The sequence below is a fragment of the Artemia franciscana genome, chromosome 1 (genome assembly GCF_032884065.1).
Source record: "Artemia franciscana chromosome 1, ASM3288406v1, whole genome shotgun sequence".
In the NCBI taxonomy this organism is placed as follows: Eukaryota; Metazoa; Arthropoda; class Branchiopoda; order Anostraca; family Artemiidae; genus Artemia; species Artemia franciscana.
In genome coordinates, this window is record NC_088863.1 from 58816772 (window position 1) to 58842737 (window position 25966).

General features: G+C 34.5%; 2 protein-coding genes across 5 annotated transcripts in view; one reads left to right on the forward strand and one right to left on the reverse strand.

Moving 5' to 3' along the window:
* Nucleotides 1–15330, reverse strand: part of LOC136031948 (uncharacterized) — a 51216-nt gene extending 35886 nt beyond the window's left edge. For both annotated transcript variants that reach the window (XM_065711965.1, XM_065711957.1), the window contains exons 1-3: nucleotides 15207–15330; nucleotides 8141–8303; nucleotides 354–690 (exon numbers count right to left, since the gene is read on the reverse strand). In XM_065711965.1, coding sequence (XP_065568037.1) covers nucleotides 354–690; nucleotides 8141–8283 — 480 coding nt within the window. In that variant the 5' untranslated portion in view covers nucleotides 8284–8303; nucleotides 15207–15330. The remainder of the gene's footprint in view (nucleotides 1–353; nucleotides 691–8140; nucleotides 8304–15206) is intronic.
* A 3857-nt stretch (nucleotides 15331–19187) lies between these two features.
* Nucleotides 19188–25966, forward strand: part of LOC136031961 (adipocyte plasma membrane-associated protein-like) — a 35419-nt gene continuing 28640 nt past the window's right edge. Inside the window, exons 1-2 of one of the 3 annotated variants that reach the window (XM_065711986.1) lie at nucleotides 19188–19299; nucleotides 24748–24860. In XM_065711986.1, coding sequence (XP_065568058.1) covers nucleotides 24760–24860 — 101 coding nt within the window. In that variant the 5' untranslated portion in view covers nucleotides 19188–19299; nucleotides 24748–24759. The other 2 variants (XM_065711995.1, XM_065711977.1) reach the window with 2 other exon arrangements.

Sequence of the window (25966 nt, forward strand, 5' to 3'; positions counted from 1 at the left end):
CTGCGGCGTTTAGAAATATTAAAAGATCAATAAAACAAGAACGAAAGGAAAACCAATGTTGAATTTATTTTTAAATGCTCCTGAAATTACATGATTTTCAAAGTTTAATGCAATGATTAATTTCTTTTTAATTGTTTGTTCAATTAAAGTAAAATCTGCTATCTTGAATTGTTTAATCAGTTTTTTAGGGGATCTAATGATCAGACAGAATATTCTTTTCTTGTTGAATAAGCAGCATTTCTCAGCAAACCAATTTGGTCAGATTTTTATATTTGAAAGAAACAGCACATTCCTGCATTCATCAAATAACACATCAGTACAGGCTAAACAGTTATTAAAATAAAACAAATTACCCTAGATATATACAAAGTAGGCAACGGGTTCTGGTTGGTTGGCTCTCCATCAGCAAAATGTCTACTACACACTCTACTCAAGCTCTTGGGTTGCCATTTTTCCCCTTTTGATGTGTCATCCTCCTTTAAAACCTTGATCCAGTTCTCTCTAGCCGCACTGGCAATTCGTTTGGATGGGAAAGCATACAGCTGAAAAGGGGGAGGACATGAGCAGCATTTGTGTACTTCATTGTGAATGGTGCAATATTCTTTTTCCCACTCTTCCAAATTTTCAGAGGTGTTAGGGCAAAACCTTACTTCACACTTTGCCCCTCTTCTTCCAATCTCCTGTTTAATCCTGCAAAAAGTAACTGGTAAAAATAGTTCTAGCTTAGCATTTGTCCCAGGCGTCAAAAGATTACCATCCAACACAGAGTTACAAGGCCAACAGGAAGGGGTATCTGAAGTAGCCAAAAAGTGTATTTTGAGACAGTACTTTTCCTGGAACAGAATCCTTTGAGATAATCACAGGATGGGAAAAGGTTCTTCCTATCCCTGTGATCAGGTAAGCCTAACAGGTTAATCACTAGCTATCCACCAGCTTGGAGGATATTCCGTTTTCTGATACTATAATAGCAACTAGGTGAAATACTTGCAACTAAAATGTCTTGAATATAGGTAACTTCCTTTTGAAAAGGCTGAAGCTTACTGATATGTTCATGCAAATTGGAAAAGACAAATAATTTTCCTTTCAAGAAAACCAAATCTGGCAACAGGTCAAAACCTGTCTTTACTGCAGTCCTTGACATACAAAAAAAAACAAAAAAACAATTCAATAATAAATTTATACAAATTAAAGTAATAATTTACATGACATAATTATGTTCATACTTTTAAATCATGACATTGTACAAAATAGGAATAAAAATTTGTTCATATCTTCTCCAGCTATTTGGAATGATATACCAGCAGGTATTTAGGAGGCTGAATGCATTGTGTAATTTAGAGTAAAACTTTGAAAATATTTATTAAGGTTGGCGAGGTAATACTTTATTTTCATTGTTAATTATTATTTGCTTTTTTTCCTTTATTTGGTTTTGGCATGAATGGTTAATTTAGAGAACGTTATCATCTTTTTCTTTTATAAATGAAATTGATTCAGAGAATTGCAGCTGCCCATCATGAGGCTTTTTGAACCTTCTCTAAGTGGTTGCGTGTTTATTTTACAATTTATTTGAAATTATATACAGATTAAAGTTTATTTTGAAATTAGTAGTAAATAATACAAGCTAAGTTCGCAAATTTTTCTGCACATACTTGAAGATTGTAAGCTCTTTTGTTGGATTTGAAAACTGGTGCTCCTTGGAAACAATACCCACCTTAGATAAGATAATATTTATTCGCAAAAGACTATCACAAGCTCTATAGAGCCGAATTCGCTTTACATGTCAAGTAAAAGCTAAAAAAAAATCAAAACAGTACATTAAGTCAAACACTTAAAATTAAAAGGAATTAAATAAAGCAAAATCATCAAAGATAAAGGGCAAATCAGTAAACTTAACAACTAAATTACAAAAACATTGCAGTAATAAATTACAAAAACATTGCAGCAAATAAAAACAGAATAAAAACGGCAATAGAGGAAAAGGGGGATTTGGCAATTACATAATCACGAATTATTACTAAGGTGTTCCAGAATAAAGGGTATAAAACTTTTGCGAAACCTTTCTGTAACAGCATGGATCGGAGAGTAAGTTGGGATTGCTAAGGAGGCTGACCGGGGGAGTCGGAGTCTAATGGGATTGTGAAAATCAGGGAGTAAGTCCTGAGTACGGGGACTGGAAATGACTGATTTAGCGAAAAGCAGGCAAATTTTTTCCCTCCTTTCTTTTAAGGTGGTAATTCGCGCAGCTTTAAGGAGGAAAAAGTATGGAATTTGGCCTTCTTTGTAAATGATCCTGAGCGATCGCTTTTGGACCGACTCGATTTTGTCACTAAGTTCATTTGAAAGTTGCGAATGCCAGACCGGACATGCATATTCCATAACGGCCTGATAAAGGATAAGTAAACACGGAGGGAATGTATCTTAGGACAATTAAATTTATTTAGTAGCTTAAAAATGGATAGTGAAACATTTGCTTGTTTAACAATGTTGGAAACATGCGTGTCCCACTTAAGATCATTAGAAATTGTGACACCAAGAAGCTTAACATGTTTCACTAGCATTTCGCTTGGGATCAGATCGCAAAAAGCAGGAGTAGATTTCAAGAAGTTGATTGTCACTATCTGTGAATTAGTGGGATTTACTGTCATATTTAGATTCTTGGATTTATCCGAACATTGGGTTAGGATTTCAACGGGGTCACTTTTAATACTCCTATCACATACTTCAAGGATCGACAAGTCATCAACATATTTCCATCTTTGGGGGAATTCCTTGCCAATTTCGTTAATCATGAAAAGAAATAATAGTGGTCCCAATAAGGTTTCTTGAGGTATTCCACAGTACCTAGGGAGGGGGTTAGAGAAGGTATTTTTGTATTTTAAAATTTGTGATCTGTCTGAAAAGAACGATATAACAATATTTACTAATAGTGGGTCAATTTCAAAGTTATCATGTAGTAAACGAATTAGGATAGTGTGGTCAACTAAGTCAAACGCTTTTTGGAAATCGACTAAAACCAGGTTTAGCCAAACATTTGGTTTCTCTAGTTCACTTAGGATCGTGTGAATCAAGTGTACAAGGTAATGGGTGGTGGAGGTTTTTCTTAAATTAACAAACTGTCGGATGTCAATGCGTGGTATAATTTTAAGCCAGTCACAAAGGAACCCTTCGTAAAGCTTAGAAAAAACTGGAGTGAGTGTAATAGGACGCATGTTGGTTATAGTCAGACTGAAAGGTTTCTTTGGGATGAGTGTTATAAAACCTAGTTTCCAGCAACTTGGGAATTTACCAGATTTTGTAATTTGGTTAAAAAAAATCAGATAAAGGTCCAGCAATTGCGTCTGAAAAGGCTTTAATCAAGTCAATTGGGATGTCTAATGGGCAAGTACTTGATTTATTGAGCTTTTGGATTTTATTTATAACATCAGAGGGAGAAATTTGGGGGAAAGAGGTGGAGGGAGGAATATTTCGAAATGAGCCAGTGAAAGGGGGGAGACTTAGTACTATGGACGCAAGATACAGATTCAAATCGTTGGCTATCTTGTAAGGGGGCTCGGGGAGATGAAAATTAACTTCAACAGGGTTTTTCCGCAAATCTCTTTAATTTTCCTGTGCCATTGTTTGGGTTTGTTAGAAAACAAATCCTTAGCCTTACTATTGTAATACCCAGAAGCTGCCTTTCTCAATTTTCTCTTCGGGAACTTTCTTTGATCATTAGCCTGTGTGATATGTCCTTGCTTGAACAAATTGATTTTTTTTTTAAAGTCGCAGTAATGTAAGGTTTATCGGTAGAGCATATTTAAATTTTTTTTTTTCACCGGAAAATGGGCTTCATAATTACTCTTCAATAAATTTTGGAGGGACAAAGCCTTGAAGTCGACATCATTTGTTTGGTACACAGGGGGCCAATTTTCATTAGTGATCCAAGAGCCAAAATTGTAGAGTCCTGAGTCAATTAGAGGTCTAAATACGGTTTCAGTAATAGTATAGGAATGTTTAACTGTAGCTAGTGGAGATAGGAGTAGGCTAAAGTGGTAACTACCTCCAAGAGGGGGAAGAATGGTGACAGGTCTGTAGAAATTTGACATATTGGTGCATATTAAATCAAGAGTAGAATTGCCTTTGGTAGTAGGGACTTTTACAATTTGTTTTAGACTAAAAGTATTACATGTACTCAAGTTTTAATTCATTTGCATCACCTAAGAGGAAAATTCCAGCATTCGGGTATTTAGATAGTACATATTCGGCACTACCATGCAATTTTTCAATAAAATTAATTTTTTCAGCCGCTCTTTGTCCAGGAGAGTAGTAAAAACAACAAAGGACAATTAAATTGAAAGGACGTGGTAAGACTTTAGGTCGAACACAAACCCACAAAATTTCATCAAAGGGAGTAAGACAAGGAACTAATATTTCTGAAGGATAAAAATCATTACGGACAAAGAAAAGAATTCCACCCCCTTTCTTACCCAGAGGGTGGGTTTCGGGTCTGAGTTTAATAAACTGGGTGAAATTATTCATTTTTAACATGTGTGTATTTTGAGCGAGTATTTCAGTAATAGCGATTATGTCTGATCAATATATTTTAGAAAAGGAGTCTAATTCATTAAGTTTTTCAAAATTAAGACTTTCAGCGTTGCTTAACAAAAGTGTGGGAAATTTAAAACGACCTACAAAGGTACCATTTTTACACTTAACTTTAATTAAATTACAAATGGGTACAGGGGGTGTGGTGGGATTCTTAGCGGGGGCCAGATTAATGTAGTCAGAACAGGGGACCAAGGGAGCAGATTTGACTTTTATGGGATGACTATTAGGGTCAACATCTAAAGGTGAATTATCGAAGGGTGAATTATCTTCGGGATTTGGGGGTGGGGGGACGGGCAATGATATGGATGAAGCACGAGGAGAACAATTAGGATTCATTATAAGACAATTAAAAAGTATCAGACCTGAGTCACGTTGACAGGGTAGGCACGAGGGATAAAACGAATGGGCTGGGGGTGGGGTTTCGTAAGGTGCTGGGAAAGGGGGTCTGGTTGGGAATAGTGATTCATGTCCATCAAGAAATTGCTGGTTTGTGGCAGAGTAGGGAGGGTATAGGGCAGCATACTGTGAGGGGGAGGAAATAGGACTTCTGTATGCGGGGAGGGGGAGGAGGTAGCAAACGATAAGGGAGGAGAGTTCAGGATCGGGAAGGGTTTGTCAATTTTGACCTGTGCCTGATGAACTTTGATGAGAAATTTCTGCTTGAGTGCGGTGCAATAAAAAAGGACGGCGGAAGGGAGATGAGTGGCTCTTACAATTTTTATCTTTGGATAGGGACACTGGAACAGGGCCCCAGGGAGGAGAATTAACATCATCTACTTTTGGTGCATGGGCAAAACTACAATATTTGTTACAATGCATGGTGGGAAAAGGTGGAGGAAAAGCGTGTATGGGAGGGGGAGGGAAACTAAAAGGGGATACTAAAGTAGGGTTATTCAGGGAGGGGAGCTTGTTTTCCGAAACAACCCTCTTGTTTTCCGAAAGTCAGGAATGACATGAGCGAAAACACATTCTCTGTTGCTACAAGTTAAGACACTACACAAATCTACGTGGTCAAAACTGCAATCATTTTTGTTGCAACATTTTGATCGGAAATTTAAGCAAACATGCAAAAACCGATACTTTTTCTTTAGTCTGCAAAACCCTCGTTCAAGGAACTGGCAAAGCATGTTGTATTTACGAGTTCTTACGTCACTTTTCTCTACGAGCGTCGGAGGGGGTGCATTTGCACTAGTTGATGACGTATCACCAGGATTCATTTTTTCTGACAAGATCGCACAGTCGTGGGCTAGGCTTGGGCTAGATGTTATGTTTTGCACTTTATTATCAATGGGTGCATTTCGGTTAGCAACAGCGATATCTTTGTCCGTTTGCGTTGACTGGGTAACTTGGTTACGGGGGATTTGCGAAGGGCGGGGTTTGGATAGCAGTTCTTGTTTCAGCTGGGCTATAAGAAAGTCTTTAACCTCCAAATGGCCTGTCAACACTTTAATTTTATTGTTCTTTTCCTCCATTTCTGAAAGAAACGTTGAGTGCCTTGTCGGATTTCTAGATTTTCTGCTTGACATGCCAATAAACTTGCATCAAGGGTCTTAATTTTCTCACTTAGACAGGTTGTTTCGGATTCATAGTTGGGAATGTCTACACTTACCACAGACGGCTTAGTCCCTTTCGGTATATCAGTTAGTTTTAGGTCCCGTAATAATTTGTGGTGAAGAGGTGCCGATTCCGCTTCCTTTTACATGTCTCTTCGCACTAGGCTTTTGTGGGGGTTGAGATGCTTGCGACTTCGGAGTCACGGGTATTTTTTTTTGCAAGACACTCCATGCATAACCATTCGCCGGAATGGTCCTTCAGTCCGATTTGGGCGCATTTATTAACGCCCGCGCAGTACCAACGGCCGCATCCTGACACGCAATGGACAGAATTTGTGGTTACCAGCAGTCGGCACTCGGGACAATAGTTTTTTGGTTTCGACATATCACAATAGTTTCTTTGGGACTCGAGTCAAGCAGTGACAACACTAGACAGGGAGAGTCAAGCAGTGGCAACACTGAAGGAAAGAAAGAATTACTCAATTTTAGTTTAAGTAAGGCACATAAGTAATCTTGAATGCAATTAAATAACACCTCAGTCACTTAGATGTTTTCACAATTAATAATTAGTTGTCTAATAATTCAAGTTCTGATTATAGAAATATTTTCAGTAAAAGTCCATAGGGAGATCAAATAACTAAATAATCCAAGTTCTAAGAGAAGTCCATAGGGAATCACGATTGAGTCTTACTGTATAATGATATTATATCCATATTGTGTCCAATAAAGGTGTTTACTGCATGAACTCTCAAACTGGTCAGGGGGTCTTCATGGGGGTCAGGGGGAAATTGGGGGCAGCTGAAGTAGTAGAAAAAATAATTATTTGAATACTTACATCTACAACACCTATGGCTATGCAAATGGAATAGTTTTCTCAGGCATATGATTGAGACCTATTGGCCTTGCTGTCTGAGAAACATTTGATTATAAGAGACTTTTTTCTCTCAGTGATTGTTATGAATCCACTTGCCTTATGCAGGAACCTGATATGGTGTTCCTTATACCAAAGACAAGTTGTTCCTGGTCATTTTTGTAGTTTCAATTTTCGTCAATTGTCTTTTTGCATTTGCACCATATAAAGTGAGTCGATAATCTATACAAGGCCTTATATGAGTTTTGTAAAACTGAAGTTATATCTTTTCATTGCACACTTCTTTATTAACCTTATTTTCGTGTAACCTTTTGTATTGTATTCTGAATGAGATAGTGGTAATTTTTTTTTAATGCTATAACTCTGGTTCCTCTGAAGTGGTTTTTGAGAAAAAATTAACTATTTGTCCACATATACTGCCCCCACCCCCCAAAGCAATACACACACCCTCCCTGATATGTATTCTCTGGAGGCTTCCTATAATCTAGGAGACAAAGACTAAAATTGCAATATAAGAGGCAAAAAAATCTACAAAATATGAGCATAAGTAGCACCAACATGATTAACAGTATAATAGTCTATTTTTGTTAGAGGTATTTGAAAAGGTATAATTTAAACAACACACCAAAAAAAAATTTATAATTAATATAGGGAATTTAAGACCACATAATTCAACAATTCTAGAATACACATACTCTTGGATACATCCTGTTACAATCATATACTTAGCACAAACACACATACACATAATTAATGTATGTGTGTGTGACACACACACACACACACACACACATACACACACACACACACACACACACACACACACACACACACACACACACACACACACACAAACACACACACACACACACACACACACACACACACACACACACAGACACACACACACACAAAAAAAAAAAGTTTACCATATTTACTTAAAAGGGAGTGAACTATTGGTAAATTTATTAGAATAAAGGAATCAAATACAAAAGAAAAGAGATTGCTGTTATATTATTTTTTTTTAGTGAAAAGAATATGGAAGTTGTGTTTGATAAAGACAATTCTAAAGATACAAATAGAGCAAATACTAACAAGAAGCTAGGTTCAACACACACAATGGACTTACTGAGGCGATGACTGGAATATTTCCTGATCCTGAACAGTGTTTTCCTCTTGAATTACTTGTTCTTTTTCAACATCATTGTTGGTATCATAAACCTCATTTTCAACAGTTTCAAAGGCCCCAACAATTATATCTGGATCAGCCATACCAACAATTGAACAATATTCTAGAAAAAGAATAATCAGTTATGAGTCCATAAAAATCAAAAGAGTTATTATAACCTTCACACTGAAATGTCTAAATGATATAGTTATACATATGGCCATTTTAAATGTCTATTTCCATTTAGAACTTCATACTAAAAAGATTAAACTCCCTGGAAGCCATTTTCCTGGGTAGGTGTGCTTGGTAGAAATTAGAAAGAGCCTTCCTGACCCTCATCTTTGGGTGTGATCTAACTCAGACCCTAAAACTACAGAGGTGCATCAGTTCTGAGGGTGCAACAAAGATTTCGAAGAACTGAAAATCAAAGCATTTATTCAAGTTTTGCATTAAATGTTCAATTGATCCAAGACAAAACAGCATAAATTTATCATTTACAAAAATTCTTATAGTTTAGGTTTAAATATCTATTTTCATAGGACACTCAATACTAAATCTTTGATGTAAAATTTTTTTTCACAAATCAAAGTAGATAAAATTTTCACCACAATAGCCCCTATGGATAGACTCAGGGAAGGAATAGAAGGTAATTTTCTTTCTCTATGATATCAACATATTGCAAGAATTTTACAAAAATATGAAAAATACATAAAATTGGCATATATTGGTCTAAAATGTTTATTTTTCAAGCACAATGTCACACCTTGATTCCTGAGCAAAAGAATATATTCAGTCAACTGCTCCCAAATTTTGACTGTTTGCACCTATGATAGTGATGATAGCACTTTGGTTGTCCAACAATTTAACAATAGGCTATAGCAAAAGAAAAAGACTTTCAACAACCAATATATTTTTCAAAAAATGCAAATCTTTCTTCTCACAAAAAGTAATTAAATATTTTTAAATGAAAGAAATATTGTTCAATCTCCCTCCACTCCAAACAGAAAGTTAAAACTACAGAACAGAAGAACAATAAAAATCTACCGGCCTGTTGGGAATTATTCACCTGAGTTAGGAAAGAGAGGGGCTAACTATCTTCCCTAAAATGTTTACAAAATCCAAGGTTAAATTTTGTATTTTAGGGGAGGGCTGGGTGGCTGAAGTCTGATCAGAGTTGGAGAAACAACTGCACCTCAATAATTTCACGAATTAGTGAATAAAAAAGGCTTTCAACAACCAAAGATTTAAAAGAGAATAGAAATTGTTCTTCTCCTGAAAAATAATCAATTTGTTTCAATCCCCCTCCAACCTGAAAAGTGTCAAAACTACAGGACAAGAGAATAATAGAAATCTACCTACCTGCTGAGTTACACAAATCCATTCGGAAGAAGATGGGCTAACTACCTCTCCTAAGATTCTCAGAAAATTTGAGATTAAATTTGTGTTTTTTGAGAAGACAGGGTGGTTGAATTTGAAGTCTGATCATTGTTGCTAACCATGACCCACAACAACCAAAAGCTCATTTTTTTAAACTACTTAGACAGAAAAAAAAAAAATCAAATTGTAGCTTATCCAGGAATAGAAACTATTATTTCAATTAATATCAATAGTAAAATGTTATTTTGAAAACAAATTTACAAAAACTTTTTACACTTTTTTGCCAAATAATTTTCTTTTTCCTAAAATGGTAGCCCCAAGAAGCAGGAATAACAAAAGTATGATTTCTTTTAGAAAGCAATGAATTTTTTGCAGTAATGAAGCAGAAAAAGTACAAAAATACATTAAAAAGTACAAAGATACATTTTTGTAAGTTGTTTTAACTAAAGATCTAAAAAAAATTTTAACTTTGTCCAGTTTCCCAAAATTTCTATTTATATCATATAGGACAGCGTTCTTTTGTAGTTTTTATCTTCTAGCTTCTCAAGGCCAGGAGAATATACCCTGTGGACTTTTTCACTGACAAAATTCTAGATTTTTAATTGGGAAAACTAAAGAGGGATTAGAGGTAAAACCTAAATATTGACAATTCTTCATTTTAACAGAGACTTGTGTTACTTGTTTATCTTCATTACCTTGAAACTAAAATCTTTGTGTAATGTTTACTTTGTATATTTTAAAACCTAACAACAATCCAAAATTAATTAGAAAACAAAGTTTTTCTGGTGGAAGTAAAGAGCAAAGATAAAACTTCAAAAGAACAATAAATATTGCTTTGCAGTTATTACAACATATATCTGAAATACATATATTTACAATGACGGTTCTAACAAACTGACAGGTAATATTTCCCAAAATTGCCAGAATTTTGAAAAACTAGTGCTTTACTAAAATCCTACTTGAGGTTTTGAGAGAAATAAAATTGTATACTAAGATTTAATTAATTTATAACTGATTAAAGATTACTAACAGCCTTATAAATTAGTGTTTTATTTTATGCATGGTGCTAAAAGACTTTTCTGATCCTAGTTGTGTTTTGTTGTGTCGATTTTGTGTTTTCAGTAAGTTCTTGGTTTTTCAAAATTTGGAAAATATTACAAGTCAGTTTATTTGAATCAATATTCCAGTTACACACAGCACAATCTGCAAAGCAACAATTTTTTTTGTCTCAAGTTTCATCTTTTCTATTTACTTCACTAGAAAAAACTTGTCTTTTTTAAGTAATTATGAGGAAAACCTTGTCTCTAATACAAAAGGAAAGTCCCAAATATTTCTAGAGGTTTACTTCTGCTAGAAATCCTAACTGTTATACCATTCCTGACCTTGCAAATGATGGTGAAACAACTTATCATCTTTGGATAATGTTATCAAAAGCTAAGTTTACATTTTGTCCACAAAAAATTCTTGCACATCCATCCCTGAAAATCCATAATAGAATTTAAAACTCAAGGCCCAATATGCCAATAAATAAACAAAACATTTTGCTAATCTTGCTAAACTTGACACTCCTTATGTTATCTTGGAATTTTTATTCTCATCCTCTGAGCAGCCTCTTCTAGGTTACTTTCTGATTGGAAAATGTACTATGGTACTTCAATTTATAAAAAAGACCCAAAGACAATGCTGAAAATTACTATCACAAGGTTGAAAGCTTCAGATTTAGATGCTTCTATCATATGACAGATAAAGAACTTTATATCCCATTGAACCCAATTTATGGTTTTCAATTTTTGTGGTGTTTCAAACTTCTCCTCCTCCACAACCACCTTAAGTGGTGCTTTTAGGGTATTATTTTTGGTCCGAACCTCTACATAATCAACGCACCAAATCTTCTGATAAACCTTCTTACTCTCATTGCACATAATTAAAACCTAGCTGGTTAAAAAAAAACTGTCCTTTATAACCAGTAATCAAACCCAAATGAGCTTAAGATTCTTGAAAATGAATTAATAAATGGCTCCCAGTCTTCAATTTTATTAAATACCATGTGATCCACTTTGGCAATGGTAATTGCAAATATCACCTTCAAGGCAACCTTGTTTCTCCATTTACTGAAAAAAACATATCCTATATCCATTGTTGATGACAAACCTAAATTTAGCAACCATGCTGTGACTATATTTGAACACTATCAAATAAAAAATCCTTTGGATAGGAAAGAAGAAAGATTTCCCAGAACCAAAGCTTACAATAGTAGACAAAACAGGATCAACAATACTTTTAGAGCTTGTAGACTCTGAACAAGGTCTTGGCATCATAATTGACTCCCAGCTCAAGTTCCATGGTCAAACTGAGAAGAAAGTTGCCAAAGCTACTCAATTAGTTGGTTTAATTAGACAAAGGTTCAAAGATCTTGATAAGCACACTTTTACCAAACTCTACAAAGGACTTGTCTGATCAACCATTGAGTACAGAAAACTCATCTTTGGTCCCAACTATAAAATAGATTCTGCTGAAGTTGAGAAAGTACAAAGAAAAGCAACAAAGATTCTCTCAGGACTCAAAGATCTAAGCTATGAAGACTGACTATGCCAACTACAGCTACCCTCTTTAAAATATAGATGTCAATGTGGAGATCATATACAAATTTACAAGGAAAAGAACAACCTGGAGAAACTTAGCTTTGAAAATTACTTTCAGCCTGCTAAAGTTAAAACTACAAGAGGCCATCCATATAAGGTTTTCAAACCAGTGACTTGGAACAGAGCAAGAGCAAATTTTTGGAGCATCAGAGTAATTGACAATTAGAACTCCCTCCCTCTAACAGTTGTGAAGCCCAAGACCCTAAATTGCTTCAAAAATAGACTTGATTGATTCTGGAGAGAACATTTATATTCACATGACTGCTGGAACAAGACTTTAACTCTGAACTCAAATAAAAAAAAAACACAGGAAGCTAACCATCCATTTAGAGAGTGTCTGACAGGGTGGCTGGTTAGGCTCTGATTGAGCCTTTTCCCTATAGACACTTGATCCTGTAAGTAAATGGTGTAAGTATACCACCCTCTACTTTTCATCAGCACATGGAAAATTTCAACCTGGCATCAGGTTGAGATGTCTTTGGTAAATCATCTTCTTTTTTTAAGAACAAAGTCCCAGAAAAAGTGCAATACAGAGCATCCAAACATTCCAGAGCATCTCAAACATTTCACCCTTACATACTGAGCTTGAATATGATTTCAAGCTTCAAAATTGCACCAAAAGATACCCTCCCGCTCATCTTATGTAGAACAACTAGCAGACATTTGAAGGAGCTTCTAATGGATGCCAATAGAGAAAGAAGCCAATTATCAAGCCCAAAACTAGCCAATCTAAGTAACAAACTCTCAGAAGATGCAGTGTCCATTGAATCTCCAAACATGTTCAAGCACAACATTGAAAGAGAGTGGCTACATAGAGTTCCTCCACAACTGGGAGAGGCTTGAGTCTTCAATCAGAGCCTAACCAGCCACCAGACAGAAAATAATATATTGTGAGAGCCTAACAAAAGTTGTCATTAAACATTACAAGAATAGAAATCTTTAACTTTCTCCAAGTTGTGACTTAGGATAATATTGAAGAACAAATATTGTTCAAAGAGAATCATTCTATAGGATATTGAAGTGATTTTCTCCTAGGATAATAGACAGGAAATTGTTGATGTCTGTACCTTCAGTAGTGGTGTTTGCTGTGCTTCTCCTTAATGGTTGTTTAGTGAATTGTACACCTGTGATTGCATGGGTCAATAAAATTTGTCATTTCTGGTAAGTCAAATTAGGCTTTTTCTCCTATTTCTCATGTGTTCAATAATAAAGCAAGAGGGTACTTACAGCTAGAGAATCTTAGCATCACTCCAGAACATGCACCAAATATTTCTGACCTACAGTGAAGTCTTGATATAATTGGAAACTCAGTTAATCAACAACAATAGCACTCATAAGGAAATGATTAAGGAGGTAAAAGATTTAAAAAGAAAATTCTTGGACTCTAGCCTCAGCAAAGAAAGACTAGGAAAGGAATAAAAAGTTAATGTGATTATTTACAACTTGAAGTCCCTTCTAAACCCCCCAATTCCTTAGTAGATGAGTTACTGGAACTCATCCCAACCTCCTTGCCCAATTTTTCATTACATCATTGGAATGCAAAGATGTGTCAGCATAAAAACCCCTCAGAAAACCTGTGTGCCTGACATCACTAGTCAGTAAACTTTGTGAAGGATGTAAAAGAGATAGAATATTGAATCATGTATAACAGAGCAATATGATAATCATGACCAACATGGGTTCCTACTGACAAAAGCTGTACAACACAATTATTAGAAATGTTCAATAGCCTTAGTTCATCTGAGAGCTTTGAGGTGTGTCGATGATTGGACACAAGTCCTGGAAGTGGGTCACAGCATCCTGACAGTAATATCTGATGTTGAAAAATCTTTAGAAATCATATTGCATGCAAATCTAATGGATGAACTTCAACAGTACTATTTGCCAAGACAAATAATATTCTGGATAGAATCATTCCTCAAAAATCAAATGTCAAACATTAGAGAGAGTGACAGCATTTAAAATCCAGCAAAAGTGATAAGCAGGTTGATACAAGCTAATGTGATCAGTCCTCTCCTCTTTATACTCTTTATCAACAAAATCAATAGAAATATCATCAGCACTACCAAAATCTATACAGAGGACACAAAACTCAATATGGTTTATTTCATTTCAAGATATAGCCTAGCAGCACTACAAAGACATTGTATCTTAACTGAACATCTCCAGAGCATAGACTTTCAGGGATGAGACTAAAGGCTAAAGTATGTACTGGGAAGGTATTTTGAAGTACCCACCTCTACTCCTTCTAGAGGGCCCTGATCTTTAAAAACATGTGTTATAAAAGTGAAACCTTGCAAAATAGATCTTCTGCTTGAATGAAGTATAACAAATTATTTTCAGCTTCATAACTTTGCTCAATCCCAACTTATAAGGTTTTAAAGATATGCAAATATATTTCCTATTAGAGTAAAATATTGTTTTGTCAAAATTTCAATAGGTATAGACTTGTCATGTAGGCAAAATTCAGAGCCCTATAGAGGGAGAAGGAGTGGAAGTGGGTACTTCAAAATACCTTCCAGGGATATACTTTAGCCTTTAGACCCATCCCTTAAAGTTTCATTTTCCAAACCTAACCCCTTTCCAAGATAGTCAAAGTCAATCAACTGGAATTTTACTGAACATAAATCATAGATTAGGGTAGAGAGACCTTTACCCTTGGTTTAAATTACAAACCCAGATAGACACTGACACAGAGAAACACAACTTTGATGAATCAAATAACAACCATCTAGAGAGTGATGATACAGGGACATCAGGTAATGTATCAGGACATCAGGTAATGAGGATCATGTAAGTTATATATTCACTTTATATGAAAGCCATTAATACTGTTTGCACCAATTTTACCAGTTATAATTTGGGCTGTAGGCCTATTTGCATATTAGAGGGGACGGGCGCAAACTGTAGCCTGAGAGGCCTATAATCCACCTTAATTAAAGGTAATAGAGGCTATACTACAAAGGAGGGTAGTCTCTGTTCAGTAAAAAAAAAAATAGTGCCTTTACCTTTCCAAAACTTCTACAAGCTAAAACCCATTTTGATAATCCTTCTGCTTCTTCTAACAAGATTAAGAAAATTTTCCTCGATTTCTTTCCTTATTGTTTTCAATGAAGAAGTTAGCTGCACTGAACCCCTTAGATGGTATTAAAGATAAATTAAAGATGGTAATAAAGCTCTTGTAGAAACTGTAAAGTTTCAAAATTTTCAATACGTATCTGTTACAAAAGTATACTATTAAAGAATGTTACTATAATGTTAGTAAAACTCTTTTATTCAAATTCAATCCCTATTTTATTTGACAGTAATCGGTGAAATGATGCACAATGTTATGTTCGTTAAAATTATCAGAGCGGCATACTAGGAAGAAAAAGCACACTAACAACAAAACGACTATCCAGTTAGCTAGACTAAAATCGAAGCTTGTTAGGACTTTTTAATATTAATCTCGCCAAGCTTGAAACTGTTCATAGTTTGAAACCATAAATATTTTTGTGCGTTAATTTTATAATATTTTTATATTATTACATTAATGAATGTACTCAATTTCAAAGCAGCGCTATCCATGAATAGAAAAGTTTGTCTCGAAAGCCTTATAGCTTTTTTTGTTTCTGTAGTCCAAAATCTAAAGAGAAATTTAATTCAATTGGATATTGGCTAGAATGCTACTACGACGCAATCAAAGTAGGGTTGCAGAATATTTAATTGGCAAGGAAAAAAAACAGTTCAAGTGTCTTGCAACTATTTCTATAAGTATAATAGGCTGTATGTAAAGATGTTTTAGCCTTTCTTCTTACTCTCTGTTTTGCTAGCATTAGCTAATCCTGTTCCATTAGTTTATAACCATTTTTGGTTTTATTATAAAGCCTCTGAGAACCTCCAAAGGTATTCACAATCAAATCCATCAACAATGTAATGCTCGAAGACAAGACCGCAGAGGTAGAACGTTGAAGAAAACATTTTGCAAAGTTGCTAAACATTGAAAGTGTCGTCGACCCAACCTGAAAGTGTCTGCTCAGTAAATGAACATAAGAACATAACAGACTCTAATCCCCTTCAGTAGAAAAGACACAATATTTCCTCGGATATTAAAACACTACAAAGCACCAAGAGCCTTGGGTATGACTGTCGAACGAAAAATGTAAGAAGGATCAAGGATGTTGCTTCGGCTACATATGCTGTTCTTCCTTCTTTGGACAGCCAAACTGATTGCTCAAGAATGACAGGACGGGATAATCGAACATCATTGGAATCGCAAAGGCACTTTAGATACTTGCCCAAAATATAGGAATCACACTATTGTCAGTTCCCAGCAAACCATTTGTGATAATATTGCCCAATAAAAGTACCCTGTTCAACTGTGGTTACAACCAGATTCAGCAACAAGCTTCATGGCTAACAAATCGCCGACCAGGCAAATACTCAATGTTTATCAGTTCGTCGAAACAGCCCACGAGTTCCAGCATATAGTACATATTTTCCGTATTGACTTTAGAGGATTTTTCGACTCTGTCAGCCGTGAGTCTCTTTGGCTGATATTAGAACGAGCAGGTATCCTTGAAAATAACCCTGCCATTTCAAGGTGCTCTAAACTGGTACACAAAACCACCTCCAAGTCAATAGAACTGAATCCTACTTTTTAAAACGAATACTGGTGTATGGCAGAGCTGTGATGCTTCTCTAGAACTTTTGAATTTGGTGGTTGATTATGTTATGCCACAAATGACAGACCGGCTCTTCCTCTGACTAAAGTATGGTGGTGGAGTTTATTACCAATCGGGACACCGCAGATGATATTTCTCTGATATGCAATTCAACAGCTGAGCAAGTAGAAACCCTTAACACATTGCTATATGAAATCTTAACAGTATGAATACCGGCAAAAACAAAAATAATTGTCGCTGGCACTACAGGAAATACCATCAACTCACCAGTATTCAACATAATAGGGCATTCTGCTGAAGCTGTCAAGTCATTCACCTACCTCGGTTTTGCCATCAATGACAGCTAATCCATTGAAACTGAAGTTCAGTAACTTATTGCTAGGGCTTTGTCGATCGTGGCACAACTTTGCTATTCCGTTTGGCCAATGCCCAACATCAGCTGACGAAAAAAAAATATTGCTTATGTTTATGATGTCATAGATTCAGCACAAACAAAGTTCTTGACACATCGAAGGAGCCAGATGGTAAGATTTTTTCTCAAATACGCGGCTGATTTTTGCTCTTGTACTCTATAGCCCTCTTAGCTCTTAAAAAATTTCTTTGGTTGGTATTTTAATTGTACTACCAAAGGAAAATCAACGTACCAATTCGCTTAAAGTTCTCTAGTACAATTATTTTCAAAGTTTGTTATAAAATTTTGTCCAATAAATAAAAAGCTAGCTAAAATTTTGATTTATAACGAAAAAACACAAGAGATTACACAAAAATTAATTTAAAAAGCTTTTTCCCCAATAGTAGCGTTTTAAAGGAAAGCAAAAACCTACCTTAAATCCAAGACGATTAGACATTTAATACAATATAAAATTTAATATAGACGATAAAATTTAAATACGAGTAAATCAAGTGCAAAAAGAAAATAAATTGCTATTAATAAATAATTGAAACGTTAAACTCTTAAACTGAAAAGTTAAACTCAGAAAGAACAGGGAGTACCACAAACAAGAGCTGGCGAACTCTCATGCCTTGCGAGGCTCTTAAGAATTTGCATCCACAAAAAAAAGAAAATTGAAAAGGCACCTAAAGTTTAATACGTTTTATGTGGATTTAGTTTAATTTTTTTTTTGTAGGCAAGGGGATTTGCGTCTGAAGGACCTTGCCCTCAACACAAGCACAAAAAAAAGTTCTGATCTACAGATTTAAACGCTAGTTTCATGGTTTCTCTATTAGGGATATATTTTGGGACACAATCTTATATTTTGTAGGAGGGGTTCCAAAATTGTTGTCATCGGAACAATTAGCAAAAAGGTTGAACTGAAGACAAAATGTATTTTAAACATTTAGTCTTTTATAATGTTAATTAACATAAAATTACTGAGACTTTCAAGAATGAATTTCAATATAAATTGTGGTCCATTTAATTAGTTCTGCTCATTTTTCTTAGTTACAATGAGGATTTTCCCGATGTTATGACAAAAAAAAAAACAACAACTCAAAGCTGGTACCAAGAATCGCGTTTTAACAAAGCAAAATTGACGCTCTGGCTTTCATGAGTCATAGGGGGTATAAGCTTTACATCTGTTTGTAGTAGCTTATTTTGGTCTTAACTTTAAATTGAATATTTATGGTAATTTCTGCTTGTTTTACGTTTCACTTACTTATTGATAGTGAGCTATGTTTATTGTATACTTGAACTACCACTTGACTTTATTTCAGTTTGTATTAAGTTTTAGTAGGAACAGCTTCGAATGGTTTTGCAGAGCCCTTTCAGAATAGTTTATGAATGTTTCGGTCTGAAAAACAATAACGAGCCATAAAAAAAGCAGCACCCAGGAGCGAAATAGTCAATTATTTATTCTCTTGAGTGGTTGCTAATACCTCAAAAAGAAAAATCTGTTTACTCTTGATTAAGATTTTTGTATCCACAATGCATGAAAATTGGTATGGCACCTCAAGTGTCATAACATTTGTGTGATATGGTTAAACAGAAATTTCAAATGCATCTCAGAATATTGGAACAGTGAAATTAATATAAGCAATTCAATAGGCCTTTCCGCAAATTCTCCATTTGTTATTGTTCTTAAGAAGAATCATAAATCGTTGCAGAAAGTCGTTGCAAAATAGAATATTCCAACACAAATTAAATTTTGGTAACAATCAATTATATTCAGAAAAATCACTCTTTTTTTGGAAAACAGAACTTATACTACTGATTTAGAGGTAGAAAAATTAGTTTCTAGTTTTAAAGCACAATGAATTGTGTTGTTCACAAATTTCGGAGGCGTTCAGGCATATATACCTGAGTTCAGGTTATCGGCGTTCAGGTATATAAATAATTGTTTATAGGATCGTCCCTATTTTTAAATACCAACTAAATTAGTTGAATAGAAAATTCCTCCTGATGAGCCGTATTTTCTATTGCCTATAAGCGTATAATTTTGTATGACTTATTTTCTCTTTAGCCTAGCATTCTATGGTTTCTGAAAGCTTACTAATTCAAGAACAGGTTTTATTATTCTCCATCACAGGCAATGTTAAATATTTCGTGTTAGGCCTCATATGAAGGAAACTTGTTAATAAAAGAAACCAAGGTTCCTTATTTGGTGAAACTGTTGTTTAGAAGCTGTTTGCTCTATTTGAGAGTAGTTTAGTTAGGCTGATGAAAGTATCAGGAATGTATCCATAATCTTTATGAACATTTGTAATGATATTTATCCTCAATAGGCCTGGAAATACCAATGGGCTAACTAGGCTGATTCCTAAGAGCACAATAAACAGTCACCAAGCGATTTTTTCTTAACAAAAACTAGACCAATGTGGTTTAATGTCAAAGTGCTAGATGCACTTTTCCAAACCTTTAAATCTAGCCCTGTCACCCACCTTCTAATGTGAAAATATAGGCTGTACCTGAATTGTATTTACGTTTGAACTGGCAGTATTGATTTTCAGGGATATCTGTTCATTCATGTATCAGTCAAAGAGACTCACTGCTGACAGAGTTGAAAAATCCTCTAAAGTAAATATGGACAATATGTACTAGCCTATATGCTGGAATTCATGGGCTATATCAACAAACTGATAAACAGTGGGTATTTGCCTGGTCAGAGATTTGTTGGCCATAAAGCTTGCTTGCTGAATCTGGTTGCACAAACCATTGATCTGGGTACTTTTATTGGGCAATATCATCATAAATAGAGCCCCAATCACGTATCATAGAGGACACAATATCTGCTGCAACCAATGCAATATATTTTTAACAAGGGGTAGTACGGAGTGAAACAACTTAGCCAACCAATTGTATAGACCATGACTAGACATTGACAAACAACCCTTACAATAATCCATTCCATGACCTAATTGTTATAGTCCTAGAGAAGCCACATAACAATCAATAGGCTATTAGGTCAAACAAAAGTATTTTTCTATTTGCCATCTCACTGAATGGGTTGGAAATGACATGTAATTATGGTCAAATTGTTTGTTGCTGCTAGAGGATCACCCAATTCACTTTTTAATGTCAACTGACAAAGTTACAAAGTTACAAGTTTTTATTAGAATATATTGAAGGTGCTTTATATTGTAGTGGTTAATATGTTTGTGATTAGATTTTCTTTCAAGAATCTGCATTAGGGGGGGGGGGTATTGGTATTCCTGACTCCCAATGTCTCAACAAAGGATACATAAAGAAATATACAAGTGTCCAATTAGAAGCCAGGTGGATTGTCTGCAAAGATAATAATATCTATGCCACTGATAGTACCAGCACCATTGGGAGGAAAGATTCTCCCAGGTAAATTAAATTATTGTTAGGGTATTTGCAGAACTAGTTTTTTAAGGCATAGTAACAAAATGACCAAAGAGGTTAGAACTATTTTGAATATGAGAGTCACAAGCTGAGTAATTCTCATATGACTGAAATGAATGAAAGAAAAGATCTATAAAAGATAAACATAATAATAAGTTTTAATAATATTCCTTACTTTCAGTTGGAAAAAACTTGTTTTTTGCTATTTATTAACAACCACAAGCCAAAGACATACAATGTCTTTGATTTATTATCACATAAGAATCATAGTTATGAAGCTGTTTGAAGTAAAAGAAAATGGTAAGATTAGCTGAAAAATAACACAAACAAATTATTATATATATCAGCCATTATTTTTAAAATTTGAACTTCAGTGTAAAGAGCAAGGTATTTACAAGGGGGCCCCTGAATTCTGTAAGAATGGCCCCTGAATCACCAAATTCATTTAATTAAAATAAATAGCTCTTTTGAAATTACTAAATATACTTTAGAGTAAAAAGTAAGGTATTGACAAGGGGAAAACCCCATCATATATGTAATAATTTCTGTTCATTTAAATTTTAACGTTACTCTTTACTTTCAGTTGAAAAAACTTGTTTTTTTTAAATTTAATTTCTGATTGTTTTTGAAATAATGCTTGGATATCCAGTGCCCCTTTCGTAAAAATTATCTTCCCCCATGGAAAAATTCTCCCATGTAACCCAATCCTCCTGATCCCCACCTCCACCAGAAAAAAATCCTCCCTGAAAATGTCTGTATGCTCACCAATAACCAATACTATATGTAAACAGTGGGCAAAGTTTATGACTTGCAGTCCTTCCCCCAGGGACTGTGGGGGATTAATATGTCCTCAAAACATGGCTGTTAGATATTTTGACTATGCTGAACAAAATGGCTATCTCAAAATTTTGATCCAGTGTCTTTGGGAGAAAAATAAGTGTGGGAGGGGGCCTAGTTGCCCCCTATTTATTTGGTGGGCAACTTTGGTGAAGGAGGTATATTGTTTCTCATGAACAATGTAATTTTACAGCTTAGGCTTGATTAAACCTTCCTGGGGGAAGGGCAAGGAGTTCTTATTTGAAGTATATCTATCAGAAGAGATGTTGCACCCTAGCCAAGCCTGGTTAGAATTAATAGCAGTGCTCATTGATGTGACTGTAAGTGGTTTTAGATGATCGGGATATAGAAATCTATTTTTTGGAGGGTAAATCATTTTGCATAGACATAGTCAAAGCTATAGCTCATTCAAAAACACCAAGTTGACAACTACAGCAATCATTTTCTTTGGTGGTTGCTATTTTCTTCTGTTGGCCTAAAGTCTTATTTTGCTCTGAGATTTCTTTGGCTTTTCTTTCTTTTATCTAGGCTCATCAACTGAACCTTTCAATTTCCCTACGATTTTTTACCATTATATTTAAAAAACATCTTTCACAAGAGAAGTTTGTGAAAGAAAATTAACAAGCTGCATGAAGCCAAAGATGAGTAGAAATAAATTGAAATAATTTTTCAAATGTAAAACTATAATAATTAACTATCAATAAATAAATTAATCCCAAAGCATACAGAAATTACAATAAATAACCTAAGGCAAATCTAAAGCAAGCAGAAACTAAGAGGAATCATGATGACAGTCCTATGCCATCTAAAGACCAGAACATAATTTGCACTTTTCTGAAAATAATCCTTATTTCAAGCCATGTGCTTTTATCTTTCATAATATAAAAAGAACAAAAAAATTATGTCATACAGAAGATTTTTGGGGAAAAAACAACAAATGAATGTGGATTGACAGTTTGATATATATACTGATATTCATTCTTCAAAGTTTTATTAATTTTCAGATTTAGTAAAGTTATAGAAAGAGAAAACATTTAAGATGAAATTTGTTTTCAGTAAAATGTAAATTATGTTTAGGTCTTTAAAAAGGATGGGGTATCTTTTCTACTCCTCTTCGTTTCTGCAAGCTTGTTTTGAGTTAGCTTGGTTATTTGTTAAAATTTCTGTTCCTTTAGGTTTTACATTTGAAACAAATACTTGAATTTATTTCTGCTCACCTTTGGTTTAATTTAGCCATTAAGTCTTCTTTGAAAAATTTCTTTTGCAGAAGAAGGTTTTCAAAATTAATTTCTGTTTGTTTTTAATTGTCACAGCCTTTTTCATTGGTTAAGAAAGGAACATTTTGAGTCTTACCAATTTTATAGGCAGTACAATAGAGCCATGGCCAAAAGAAGGGTGACTAGAACAATTGGGCCTTGTATTTGAAAGGACCCCATGCCGCCATGAAAATGAACAATTGGTTCTCAAAATTATGAAATGTTCTTTACAATTCCAGTAAGCGTTGCTTCTGAAGAGAGATCATTTTCCAGGCTAGAACCAATAAAAAAAAACTATGTTTTATCAGCAATAAATCAGGATAGACTAAATTGCTTAGCGATCATGCTGACTAAAAGTGAAAACACAATGAAAATAGATTTTAAAACTGTTTTAGAAGCATTTGCAAAACAAAAATTTAGAAATCTGTAAATTCATGTGCCCTTATTTGGTGATATAAATTTCAATAGGCATTTTCAGCAGTTTCAGAATATCCAGGGGACATAAATGTAAACTAACATTAGAAAAAATGAGTACAAAAAGGAACAAAAGAGGACAAAACCGTAAGCTCAGAACGAACAAATTGGACCATCAAATGAAGCAAGATGAAGAGAACAACCCATAAAATGTAAAGATACAAAAGGTGATAATGAACAACCTAGACCATCAAAAGTGCAAAGACAAATTCAAGCCACTATGGCAAAAGGCACTGAAAAAAAATGTCTGAAGCAATGATAAACAAAAATAACGATCAAAGAGATATGTAGTTAAAATATTAGTGAAACCAAAAATTAGAACAAGTCAAAACAAAATTAAAGAACATAACAACATGCAGTTAAAAGATAAGTAACATCAAGAATCCCAACAACTCAAAAATGATAGTGAAGAAAAGAAATATTGGGTTACAAGACATGTGACAATGAGGATCAGAACAAATCAAAATGAAGAACGGAAAAATGTGTAATTAGAAGATATACACCCACAAGAATGAAGGAAATATACAGTTAGAAGATAACCTGCAGTGAGAATTATAAGCAACAGCAGGGATCAGAATTTCTCAAATGAAAGATAAATGTAAAGAACAAAAAATGTAGGGATAGCAGACATGCTAAAGCAAGTGTCAAGAGTTTCAAAAGTGACAGTCATGAACAAAGATCTGTTCTGTTAAAGGACAGTAAGAATCAGAACAAGTCAAAAATGAAAGTGCAGAAGAAGAAAAGGTATTTTTGTACATAATGGTACTCACTTGAGAACAAACTTGTTTTATCTGTCTGTATTAAGGTTTTCCACCAAGCTTACATGGTGACAGAACACATTGGGCTTATATTACTTTCAGAAAGTGTTGAGAGGAGTGTTGAACTAAATTAAAGCATGTTATGTGCATGATATGTGGATTTTCAAGAGGGCCCAACTCGGGAATGACTGAATATATTTAACTTTGAATTTTCAGGAAATCATAAGAGAGATGATCAAAAAGGGAATATTTGCATGTTACCACTACTACTAAAACTATCAACACTACTATTGCTATCACTACTACTACTACTGCTACACGACTCCATTTACAATATTGACGGGAAATTTAAACGAAATCAAAAAATGCTTTGTGCTTGTGCTTTGTCAAAGAGTGTATTTCAAGAATTGATTTGGGTACTAAGTTGGACCTTTCAGAGAATGCTAAAAGGGGAAGATCATCTGACCTAAAGGCAATTTGTGCATGCTACAACTAATACTACTATCACAGGTACATTTAATACTACTACTCCTATTGCAACTACCTGTAAAGGCAACACATTAATGCTACTGATGCTACTAGCGTTATCGTTATTACTAGTAACTCAATAAAAAAAAACTAGTTTTTTTTTTAACTGTAATCCGATTCAGTTAATCAGAAAGATAAATTTTGATTTTTCATTGTCAAATTTTTTTCGTTTTATATTCTGTTTTCTTGACCTAAAGGCTTCTTAAGAACCTGATTTTGTCATTTTACAGTCAAAGACGATTATGTTCCGGTTATTAAGATGCTTAGTTGACCCAGTTCTTGTGCTTTGTCTAATTGCTGTGCTGCCAGGAATTCCTCCATATGAGAAACTGACCTCCTACAAGTAAGTTCAAGTGCTATTCTTACCTACTCATTTGTTATTGTATTCAGATACTCAACAGCAAATTCTTTTTGGATAAAAATTAAATCTTTTTTTTAAGTTATACACTTTAGGCCATCATAACAGGGCGTACTTCCTGATGTTACATACTACTTTCTTTTTATAAGAAATAGAAATTTTGTCTAGTCATTTTTCTGCTCTTAGAAACATTTTCAATGGGACAAGATTTACAAATGGAATGACCTGTGTTCGTTCCAAAATTATTTTAAAGGTGTTTGTAATATTTTAAGATTTTGTATTGCATGCTTATTTCTAGGTCTCCCTGAAATGTGAGTGGATGTCACTCAAATCCCCACATCCCTCTCCTGCCCCCTATGAATGTTCCTCACGCGAGGTGTAATTAACTAGAAATTTCAGCAAAACAAAAATTTATTATCCTCCTCATCCACATTTTGTCTTCAAAAGTTTTGTTGTTGATCGTGCATTGTACTGTTCCATTTTCTATGCAGTAGTGTAGCCATTTGTCTATGTTATGCTGCTTAACTTTTCTTAAGCCTAATTTTATTGAACTTACGATCATAATCCTGAATGGCGAGATTTAGTGTTTCTTTTCAGTAGCAAAAGATATCAAGTGTGTCTATGGCTATTTTTCAATTCTTCACGCCTACATGGCAAGTGTCCTTCATGGTAAGAGATCAATATTTAAAATCCTAATTTTATTCAAAAGCCCAAAATAATAGAAGATTTTAACTATGATTGATTGGTGCTTGCAGAAGTTTTACGAATATCAAGCTGATGATTTCTTATAGACTAAATTTTTGTTCTCATGTAACTTAACTTAACCCATTTAACTCAACCCATACTCAACTCATCCCTATTCAACTCAACCCTCATGCAACTTGACCTCATTTATATCATTCCCATGCAGTTCAACCCTCATTCAACTGATTCCCAATTCGATTCAATCCATGCTGTATGTTAAGTTGAATAGGGTTGAAATAAACGTAAGATGAGTTGGACGAGGTTTGGATTAAGTGGAATGAGTTGAGCAGGGTTTAGTTACACTCACACCATACCTTTTAATTTAATATAGAAGGAAGAGAAGCATT